Source organism: Gorilla gorilla, chromosome 9 (genome assembly GCF_029281585.2).
Source record: "Gorilla gorilla gorilla isolate KB3781 chromosome 9, NHGRI_mGorGor1-v2.1_pri, whole genome shotgun sequence".
Lineage (NCBI taxonomy): Eukaryota > Metazoa > Chordata > Mammalia > Primates > Hominidae > Gorilla > Gorilla gorilla.
Window position 1 is genome coordinate 84811849 of NC_073233.2, and position 12047 is coordinate 84823895.

The window sequence follows — 12047 nt, forward strand, 5'->3', positions numbered from 1 at the left end:
ATTGATAACTGCTGTTTGGATATATAACTCTCAATCTGTCTGGCTCCCCACCTTACATTTTCATACTCTACCCAGGTAAATTACTTTATTCTTTGTACAGTTTGGAATTCATTTAATATATTCTGAATAAAATACTCTTTGATATAATTTTTAAAACATTATAATTAATAAGCACCCTCTGTGTGAACATTGTGCTAGCACATCTAGTGAGAGGAACATTGGCTATAAGGACAGATAGACCTGGAATAAAATCTTGCCACCACCATTTGCTTATTGTGAGAACTTGGAACTGTATACTGTAAATTGTATAATTTCTTAACCCGCTTTTACTGTTTATTTTTAATAGGGACAACAATACTTCACAAGATTGGTAGTGAGAAGCAAGTAAGATAGCACATGTAAAATATAAAGTTCAGTACCTGGTACTTAATAGGCTCAGCATATTTTTGTTCCTTTCTCTCCTTTCAGGGTCTAGCTCAAATCTTAATACATCTATGAAACTATTCCCAACGATCTTACTCCCTCTCCTAAATGGTTTCTGTATTAATTTTTATTTTATCAAAGCAATATATAAAAAAAGATTTAAAAATCTAGATAATGCTAAACAACTTTAATGAAACCAGAAGGCAATGCTCTTTCCCAACCCTTCTTTGCTTCCCACTGTCTAATTCTACTCCCCAGAAGCGAAATTAAAAAAAAAAACAAACCCAGCTTGATTGAGGTATAATTGAGATACAAAACAGACTGCACCTATTTAAAGTATACAAATTAAATTTTGACATTGGCTTATACCTGTGAAACCATCAAAAACAAGATAGTAACATATCCTTCACCTCCAAGTTTTATTTTATTCCTTGGAAGCCCTCCTTCTGCATTGAACTTCCACCATTTCTCCCCCAGCAACCACTGATCTTCTTTCTGTCACTGTAGATTAGTTTGCATTTTCTAGCCTTTTATATGATCTGTTTTAGTCCTTGTCTGCTAATTCTAACATCTGTTCTGGGTTGGTTCCAGTTGATTATTCTCCTCATGGATCATGTTTCTTGCTTTTTTTGCATGCCTGGTAATCTTTGATTGAATACCAGACAGCGTGCTTTTTTAAACTTTGTTAGGTGCTGAATAACTTTTGTATTACTATAAATAGTCTTGAATTTTGTTCTGGATTTCAGTGAAGCTACTTGGAAACAGTTTGATCCTTTTGGATTTTGCTTTTGTGATTTGTTAGGTGTGTCTGGAACAGGGTTCAGTCTAGTACTAGCTATTCCCTATTACTGAGGCCAGGCCTTCTTGATTCCTTTATCCAATGCCCAGTGTGATACAAATTTTACCATTTCAGCTTGTGGGAGTAGGCACTGTTTCTGGCTATGTGTGTACTGGCTATGTGTGAACACCTGGTACTGTTCCCTCTAATATTTTCACCATGATTCTTTCCTGGCTTCGACTAGTTTGCTCCTACATATCTGCTAATCAGTCTTCTGCTGAATAGTTAGGGGACCTTTTATAGATTTCCTGAGTTCTTTCTCTCTAAAGTTGTCTCTCATATACTGTCTCCTGTGAAATCTAGTCACCTTGGTCTTCCTGAACTCCCCGCTTTGTTTCCTCATCAGGGAGCCTGCCAAGGTCCCGCTGGGTACTCCCTCCTTATGCTGTGGCTTGAGTACTCCAGGCAGTAAGTTAGGGGCAATCATAGGGGCCTCCATTTGTTTCTTGGTTTCTCGGGAATCATTGCCTGATGTCTATTTTCTTGAAAATAGTTGTTTCATATATTTTGTCTCCTCTCCCCTTCCCTCTTCTCCCCTCTTCTCCTTATTTCAGGTAAGAGGATAAATCTGGTTCTTGTTTCTTCATCTTGTGTGGAAACAGAAGTCTGACAATAACTTTGTTAACATTTATTTTATTTATTTATGTATTTATTTATTTATTTTTGTAGAGATGAGTCTCACTGTGTTGCCCAGGCTGCTCTAGAACTCCTGGGCTCAAGCGATCCTCCCACCTTGGTCTCCCAAAGTGCTAAGATTACAAGTGTGAGCCACTGCCCCTGGCCAGCTATTTTTTTTTATTATTATTAATTTGGCTTCAGATTTCTGAATAACTTGCCTTACAGTCCTATTTCTGGATCTGTAAATTTAAGATATTGTCTGTTGTCTTCTAGTTTTGGTGGTTGGGGATTTCACTTTTTTATACCATCCCTGCTTTCCCCACTATATTTTCTCAATAAAGTCAGAGCATAATTTTTTACTAAATAAGTAGTTAGGATGTAACATCCATAATATCAATATGGCTATGTAAATAATGTGCACTGCTAAGCCAGATAGTGTACTCTATGGTAACATTTCTTTCTGTGTAGACTACTAAAAATACAAAAATTAGCTGGGCATGATGGCACGCACCTGTGTTCCCAGCTACTCAGGAGGCTGAGACACAAGAATCTCTTGAGCCCAGGAGGTGGAGATTGCAGTGAGCTGAGATCACGCCACTGCACTCCAGCCTGGGCAACAGAGGAAGACTCTGTCAAAAAAAAAAAAAAAACACCAAAAATTTGTCTACAGCAAATACATAGGGTTAATATTAATATCCCTTTTACAAGAAGGGCTCCTTCTTATAGAAAAAGGAAAGACCAATAGACAAACTGGCAAAGGGCATGAAATACATTTCATAGGAGAAGAAATACAAAAGAACATAAAATTATACCCATCCTTATTCATTGTAAAAGAAAGAATGATGCGTCCATGTTTTCTGTTACTACTTTTTGGGCCAATAGATTTATTTCTTGACTTGACAATCTCATTTTTGTGTATCTATTTTACAGATATACCTGCACTTGTAAATATATATGGTTATTCATTGCAGTATTACCTGCACTTGTAAATATATATGGTTATACATTGCAATATTGCTTGTAATAGTGAGAATGGGAAATAACCTGAATGTTTAGAGTTATAGAGGACTGGTTGAATGAGTTATAGTACAATTTTTCCAACACCTCTGTCAAATGCCCATTGGCATTTTTTCCCCAAAATTTTTTAATTTATCAAATTATCTATCCTTTTCTTCCTTTTCTTCTTGGAAATTTCTTTCCTGCAGTTCTTGGTTCTCCTGCCGCAGTTTGGATGGACTGTGTGGTCCCTGGTCCTTTTGCAGTCTTGAGCCTTTTCTTTACCTCTCTCCTGTGTTGCAGCCCATGTTTCTTAGCTCTCGTGTCATCCTTTCTCATGGTCAATTTCCTTGTTTGCACTCATTACATTCTCCAGTTGATTCCAGAGAAAAGATATGTTGTAAGTATATTTTTTTAATCCTTGACTGTTTGAAAATGTTTTCTTCTACCCTCTCAGTGAATTGATTATTTGTCTTGATATTAGCATCTCTGCTGAAAATCATTCTTTTGAAATTTGGAAAATATTGTGCCCCTTTATTCTTCTGATAATCAAATTTATAAAATACTGTTTAGCCATTTCTTTCTCCATTTTATTTACTTATAAATTCTACTGGGGTTTTTTACTATTCCTTTGCTATTCATGTTTGCACTTTGTTTTTGTGAAGACAGGAGGAAAGATCAAATTAAGATCCATTAATTAGGCCTTCTATGTTTTACTAGAAACAGAAACTAGAAATTAAAACATTACTAGAAAATGAAATGTTAAAGAGACACACAAAATGTAAACTGCAGTTTGTTGCTTTTTTATTCCAAGTAACAAAATTAAGCCAATCCTGTATTCATCATGTCATACTGCATCCATGGACCACAATTTCAGTGCATCAGTATAGGCTGCCTCCCCCAACCCATTTTCTGCTGTATCTCTGAGGTTCTTCCTGAGATCTTTTTCTTGCTTGCCTTTAGAAATTAGAATTTCCTTTAGTGGGTTTGCTGGTGGAAAATTTTTAGTTTCATTTGTGTGAAATATCTTTATTTTATTTGGATTATTGTGAGAAATTTTGATGAGTACAGAATTTTTTTTCAGCACCTTGAAAATATCTTCCCAATGTCTTTCTGAGAAGTTACTTGTGTAATTGTTGTTAAAGGCTATGTGAATGTATCTTATTTAAAGTGTTATTGATTAACCTAAATGTCTTCTTATATTTTTCTCTTAAAGGGAATACAGTGAGTAACCTGATCATGATTATACCTCCAATGTTCGGTGCAATTCAGAGTGTTAGAGACGGTCTGGAAAAACGGTACATTGCTTCTTATTTAGCACTCACAGGTATGTATAACACTGTATCTGAAGAAATATACAGTATTCAAATGGGCCATTTTTCTCATTCATTTCTAAAAGCAGTTTTCAATTTTGTGTTATTACATAACTTGAATATATTCTGAAACTTCTTAGTTAAAACTCCAAAAACCTTGCCAGTGAATTGAACTGCATTTTGAATAAAATGTTTTAGAAATTACAAAATATTTTAAGCATACAAAAAAGAATAGAGATAATATAACAAATATACCCACACATCTTACTACCCAGTTTTGTCAGGTCCTAACAATTTATAATATTTGTTTCAGATCTTTTTCTTTTTTAAGGAAATTACTACAGATAAAATTAAAACTCCTTTGTATTCCTCCCTGATTGTATCCCCCTCAGCCTCCCAGCCCATCCCCTAAGAGCTAGCCTCAATCCTGAATTTGATGCTTATCATTTTCTCATGTTTTCATGTTTATACTATGTATGTATATATCCTTAGAAGTATACATAGTATGGTTTTGCATAGTTTTAAACTTTTTGGAAAGGATACCATCCAACCTTTTGTGACTTACGTATATTCTACTTGTCTGTGAGGTGGAGGACTGTGTCTTAATGATCTTTGCGTCCCTATTGTCTGGCAGTTTAGTGTTCCTCAATAAGTACTGGATGGGTGGGTAAATCAGCTATACCAGAGCCTAACGTAGTGAAATCACTTCTGTCTTCTGTCATGTTCTTGCATCATCATAATAAATAAAAAATACCAAATGAAGTAGATTCTTTCTAGTAGTTTCATTTCTTCATTTTCTATTCTGTTTTTTTTTATTATTATTATACTTTAAGTTCTAGGGTACACGTGCACAACGTGCAGGTTTGTTACATATGAATACATGTGCCATGTTGGTGTGCTGCACCCATTAACTCGTCATTTACATTAGGTATATCTCCTAATGCTATCCCTCCCCCCTTCCCCCACCCCACAATAGGCCCCGGTGTGTGATGTTCCCCACCCTGTGTCCAAGTGTTCTCATTGTTCAATTCCCACCTATGAGTGAGAACATGCGGTGTTTGGTTTTTGCCCTTGTGATAGTTTGCTGAGAATGATGGTTTCCAACTTCATCCATGTCCCTACAAAGGACATGAACTCATCCTTTTTTAATGGCTGCATAGTATTCCCTGGTGTATATGTGCCGCGTTTTCTTAATCCATTCTATCATTGATGGACATCTGGGTTGGTTCCAAGTCTTTGCTATTGTGAATAGTGCCACAATAAACATACGTGTGCATGTGTCTTTATAGCAGCATGATTTATAATCCTTTGGGTATATACCCAATAATGGGATGGCTGGGTCAAATGGTATTTCTAGTTCTAGATCCTCGAGGAATCGCCACACTGTCTTCCACAATGGTTGAACTAGTTTACAGTCCCACCAACAGTGTAAAAGTGTTCCTGTTTCTCCACATCCTCTCCAGCACGTGTTGTTTCCTGACTTTTTAATGATCGCCATTCTAACTGGTGTGAGATGGTATCTCATTGTGGTTTTGATTTGCATTTCTCTGATGGCCAGTGATGGTGAGCATTTTTTCATGTGCTTTTGGGCTGCATAAATGTCTTCTTCTGAGAAGTGTCTGTTCATATCCTTTGCCCACTTTTTGATGGGGTTGTTTGTTTTTTTCTTGTAAATTTGTTTGAGTTCTTTGTAGATTCTGGATACTAGCCCTTTGTCAGATGAGTAGATTGCAAAAATTTTCCCCCATTCTGTAGGTTGCCTGTTCACTCTGATGGTAGTTTCTTTTGCTGTGCAGAAGCTCTTTAATTTAATTAGATCCCATTTGTCAATTTTGGCTTTTGTTGCCATGCTTTTGGTGTTTTAGACATGAAGTCCTTGCCCATGCCTACGTCCTGAATGCTATTGCCTAGGTTTTCTTTTAGGGTTTTTATGGTTTTAGGTCTAACATTTAAGTTTTTGATTCATCTTGAATTAATTTTTGTATAAGGTGTAAGGAAGGGATCCAGTTTCAGCTTTCTACATATGGCTAGCCAGTTTCCCCAGCACCATTTATTAAGTAGGGAATCCTTTCCCCATTTCTTGTTTTTGTCAGATTTGTCAAAAATCAGATGGTTGTAGATGTGTGGTATTATTTCTGAGGGCTCTGTTCTATTCCATTGGTCTATATCTCTGTTTTGGTACCAGTACCAGGCTGTTTTGGTTACTGTAGCCTTGTAGTATAGTTTGAAGACAGGTAGAGTGATGCCTCCAGCTTTGTTCTTTTGGCTTAGGATTGACTTGGCAATGCGGGCTCTTTTTTAGTTCCATATGAACTTTAAAGTAGGTTTTTCCAGTTCTGTGAAGAAAGTCATTGGTAGCTTGATGGGGATGGCATTGAATCTATAAATTACTTTGGGTAGTATGGCCATTTTCACGATATTGATTCTTCCTATCCATGAGCATGGAATGTTCTTCCATTTGCTTGTGTCCTCTTTTATTTCGTTGAGCAGTGGTTTGTAGTTCTCCTTGAAGAGGTCCTTCACATCCCTTGTAAGTTGGATTCCTAGGTATTTTATTCTCTTTGAAGCAATTGTGAATGGGAGTTCACTCATGATTTGGCTCTCTGTTTGTCTGTTATTGGTGTATAAGAATGCTTGTGATTTTTGCACATTGATTTTGTATCCTGAGACTTTGCTGAAGTTGCTTATCAGCTTAAGGAGATTTTGGGCTGAGACGATGGGGTTTTCTAGATATACAATCATGTCATCTGCAAACAGGGACAATTTGACTTCCTCTTTTCTTAATTGAATACGCTTTATTTCTTTCTCCTGCCTGATTGCCCTGGCCAGAACTTCCAACACTATGTTGAATAAGAGTGGTGAGAGAGGGCATCCCTGTCTTGTGCCAGTTTTCAAAGGGAATGCTTCCAGTTTTTGCCCATTCAGTATGATATTGGCTGTGGGTTTGTCATAAATAGCTCTTATTATTTTGAGATATGTCCCATCAATACCTAATTTATTGAGAGCTTTTAGCACGAAGGGCTGTTGAATTTTGTCAAAGGCCTTTTCTGCATCTATTGCGATAACCATGTGGTTTTTGTCTTTGGTTCTGTTTATATGCTGGATTACGTTTATTGATTTGCATATGTTGAACCAGTCTTGCATCCCAGGGATGAAGCCCACTTGATCATGGTGAATAAGCTTTTTGATGTGCTGCTGGATTTGGTTTGCCAGTATTTTATTGAGGATTTTTACATCGATGTTCATCAGAGATATTGGTCTAAAATTCTCTTTTTTTGTTGTGTCTCTGCCAGGCTTTGGTATTAGGATGATGCTGGCCTCATAAAATGAGTTAAGGAGGATTCCCTCTTTTTCTATTGATTGGAATAGTTTCAGAAGGAATGGTACCAGCTCCTCCTTGTACCTCTTGTAGAATTTGGCTGTGAATCCGTCTGGTCCTGGACTTTTTTTGGTTGGTAGACTATTATTGCGTCAATTTCAGAGCCTGTCATTGGTGTATTCAGGGATTCAGCTTCTTCCTGGTTTAGTCTTGGGAGGGTGTATGTGTCCAGGAATTTATCCATTTCTTCTATATTTTCTAGTTTATTTGCTTAGAGGTGTTTATAATATTCTGTGATGGTAGTTTGTATTTCTGTGGGATCAGTGGTGATATCCCCTTTATCATTTTTGATTGCGTCTATTTCATTCTTCTCTCTTTTCTTCTTTATTGATCTTGCTAGAGGTCTATTAATTTTGTTGATCTTTTCAAAAAACCAGCTCCTGGATTCATTGATTTTTTGAAGGGATTTTTGTGTCTCTACCTCCTTCAGTTCTGCTCTGATCTTAGTTATTTCTTGCCTTCTGCTAGCTTTTGAATGTGTTTTCTCTTGCTTCTCTAGTTCTTTTAATTGTGATGTTAGGGTGTCAATTTTAGATCTTTCCTGCTTTCTCTTGTGGGCATTTAGTGCTATAAATTTCCCTCCACACACTACTTTAAATGTGTCCCAGAGATTCTGGTATGTTGTGTCTTTGTTCTCATTGGTTTCAAAGAACATCTATATCTCTGCCTTCATTTCGTTATGTACCCAGTAGTCATTCAGGAGCAGGTTGTTGAGTTTCCATGTAGTTGAGCGGTTTTGAGTGAGTTTCTTAATCCTAAGTTCTAGTTTGATTGCACTGTGGTCTGAGAGACAGTTTGTTATAATTTCTGTTCTTTTACATTTGCTGAGGATTGCTTCCAACTATGTGGTCAATTTTGGAACAAGTGCGATGTGATGCTGAGAAGAATGTATATTCTGTTGATTTGGGGTGGAGAGTTCTGTAGATGCCTATCAGGTCCACTTGGTGCAGAGCTGAGTTCAATTCCTGGATATCGTTGTTAACTTTCTGTCTCGTTGATCTGTCTAATGTTGACAGTGGGGTGTTAAAGTCTCCCATTATTATTGTGTGGGAGTCTAAGTCTCTTTGTAGGTCATTAAGGACTTGCTTTATGAATCTGGGTGCTCCTGTATTGGATGTATATATATTTAGGATAGTTAGCTCTTCTTGTTGAATTGATGCCTTTACCATTATGTAATGGCCTTCTTTGTCTCTTTTGATCTTTGTTGGTTTAAAGTCTGCTTTATCAGAGACTAGGATTGCAACCCCTGCTTTTTTTTGTTTTCCATTTGCTTGGTAGATCTTCCTCCATCCCTTTATTTTGAGCCTATGTGTGTCTCTGCACGTGAGATGGATCTCCTGAATACAGCAGACTGATGGGTCTTCACTCTTTATCCAATTTGCCAGCCTGTGTCTTTTAATTGGAGCATTTAGCCCATTTACATTTAAGGTTAATATTGTTATGTGTGAATTTGATCCTGTCATTATGATGTTAGCTGGTTATTTTGCTCGTTAGTTGATGTAGTTTCTTCCTAGCATTGATGGTCTTTACAATTTGGCATGTTTTTGCAGTGGCTAGTACCAGTTGTTCCTTTCCATGTTTAGTGCTTCCTTCAGGAGCTCTTTTAGGGCAGGGCTGGTGGTGACAAAATCTCTTAGCATTTGCTTGTCTGTAAAGGATTTTATTTCTCCTTCACTTATGAAGCTTAGTTTGGCTGGATATGAAATTCTGTGTTGAAAATTCTTTTCTTTAAGAATGTTGAATATTGGCCCCCACTCTCTTCTGGCTTGTATAGTTTCTGCCAAGAGATCCGCTGTTAGTCTGATGGGCTTCCCTTTGTGGGTAACCCGTCCTTTCTCTCTGACTGCCCTTAACATTTTTTCCTTCATTTCCACTTTGGTGAATCTGACAATTATGTGTTTTGGAGTTGCTTTTTTTTTTTTTTTTTTGACAGAGTCGCACTCTGTCACCCAGGCTGGAGTGTAGTGGTACAATCTTGGCTCACTTCAGCCTCAACCTCCCAGGTGCAAGCGATCCTCCTACCTCAGCCTCCCAAGTAGCTGGGACCACAGGCGTATGCCACCATGCCTGGCTAATTTTTGTATTTTTTTGTAGAGACAGGATTTCGCCATGTTGCCCAGGCTAATCTCAAACTCCTGAGATCAAGCATTCTTCCTGCCGTGGCCTCCCAAAGTGCTGGGATTACAAGTGTGTGCCACTGTGCCTGGCCTTATTTATTTTTTATAACTCTCTAAAGTCTCTTTCTTTTGTTTTAGCTCATGGTGAGTATTTCCACATTGACAGAAAGGACTTCTAATTATCCCAAAACTGTAAGCTATAGTGAATCATGTCAGATTCTACCTTAGATTATTTATTAGATATGAGAGACTTCAATTTCACAATCTGTTGCTCATATGCATTTTAAGAAAGTTACTTGATTATCTTCAAAAGGAAGACTTGCCTACAGACTTATCCCTTTGCTTTTTTTCTGGGGTGTTTTCATAATGTTTATAAAACATGGACAGATCACAATCTGTAACAACAATAAGAACAAAAAGACCTGAGGGACTTCCAGTTGCCCTAGGATAATGGTGGCCTCCTAAGCTGGAGTTTGTCCACTTATTCTCCCTGAAAAACATAGAGATTAATAAGGAAAACAAATAGAACTACGTGCAACCCACACTTTCAGCCTTACTAGGAGAAACAATATTATGACCTTCAATTTATTTTAAAATAAGAAATAAACACCAAGTTCCAACAGAACTGTTTTCAGTGTTTCAGACTTGGAGATGTTTGAAAAACTATATGGAAAAGAGAAGAGAGGACTCAAGGGCCTAATTCTGACAAAAGTAGCAATAGAAAGATAAAACTCCACAATAAAGGCAGAATCTATGAAAGCAGTCTAAGATCTGGTAGATCACAGTACTGTCTAAAGGTAAAGGCCTTGAAAGTGTGTCAGACCAAAGGTGGCAGTTTTGGAAAGGCATCACTTCTGCGAAAGAGATAAGTAGAAAGGGGGAGGTGCCCTTTGGAGATGCATTAGTGAAAGGAAAGAAGAACATTGAGGGGAATTAAGATCCTACTGAAAACAAAGAATTACAAAACACATCAACCTCTTCTCCCTTCACTGCTTCCCCAAATATATGCGTATTTCATATATATATATATATATATATATATATATATATATATGAAACTTCACTATTCTGACTGAAGTGCGCAGTCTTGAATTAGAAATCTTGTAAGCCACTTAAAATCTTTACTCTCTCTATAAAATAGACCCCCCAACATGCAGCCTATTTCCATATAAAATTAGAGTAAAAACAGAAAATGAGAATCAAAACCATTTGGGTGATAGAATTTCTTCTCCACAACAAACTGTGAAACAGAAGGAAGATGTAATACAATACTCCTAACTGAATTAAGTTGCCTCAAACAAAGAAATGAATCAAAAATTTAAAAACTAATAACAGAAATAGCTCAATTCCTCTCCTCAAAAAAGATGAAACAAAATTAGAATTCATCGAACTTAATAAAGAAATTAAGACTAAATTACAGTGTGCTTGAGGGAGAGTAGAGTCTACTGAATATTTAATAAGGGCTGTTGTAGAAAGTCAGAGAAACAAGCAAGAAAATTAAAAGGAGATAAAGAAATAAAAAGGGTCAGAGAGAAAAGGATTGAAATGGAAGACAAGCAGAAATGATCCAACATGCATATAATTGGAGTCCCTAGGTGGCATGGGGGAAACCAGTGGAACATAATTATATTTAAAATTATAATTCAAGACAACTTTCTAGAAATGAGAAAAGACTTTAATATGTATATTGAAAGGTCCAATTTTGCCTGGTAAACTGATTTAGAATGATCAATTTTGAGATAGAGCCTAGTAAAACTATTGGATTGTAAAAATGAAATTATTGTCAAAGCTCTTGGAAATAAGCCTTGATTACTTACAAGGGACCAAAAATTAGACTGGCATCAGACCTTATCAGTAATATACAAAGAAAATACCAGTGGAGCAGCATTTTCTAAAAAAATGAAGAGGAAGTATAAGCCAAGTATTTTATATTCCAACCAGGTTGTTCTCTAGGTGCTCTAGTTATAGAAAAACAGTTTTAAACCTACAAATACTCATTGAATACTGTACACATGACTGCTTCCTGATGAATCCACTGTTACTGCACTGTTCAATTTAGTAGCTGCTAGTCACATGTTGCAATTTAAATTAATTACATTTAAATAAAATGTAAAATTCAGTTCCTTTGTCACACTAGCCACATTTCAAGTGTTCAATGCCCACATATGGCTTGTGACTACTATATTGGGCAGTGCAGATATAGAACATCTTCATTACTGCAGAAAGTTCTACCAGCCACACTGTACTAGAATGTCCATCCAGTCATGAGTACTGAAAAAGGCTTAATGCAAAAATAATTCCTAAAACAACAACAAAACACCCTGCATTAGTTTGTTTTCATGCTGCTGATAAAGACATAACCC

The 12047-nt window shown here is 36.7% G+C and overlaps 1 protein-coding gene across 3 annotated transcripts in view; it reads left to right on the forward strand.

Moving 5' to 3' along the window:
- The window catches only part of ACER3 (alkaline ceramidase 3), a 167698-nt gene that overhangs the window by 61453 nt on the left and 94198 nt on the right, over positions 1-12047 (forward strand). For all 3 annotated transcript variants that reach the window (XM_031016240.3, XM_055356856.2, XM_055356855.2), the window contains exon 2: positions 4092-4202. In XM_031016240.3, coding sequence (XP_030872100.1) covers positions 4092-4202 — 111 coding nt within the window. The remainder of the gene's footprint in view (positions 1-4091; positions 4203-12047) is intronic.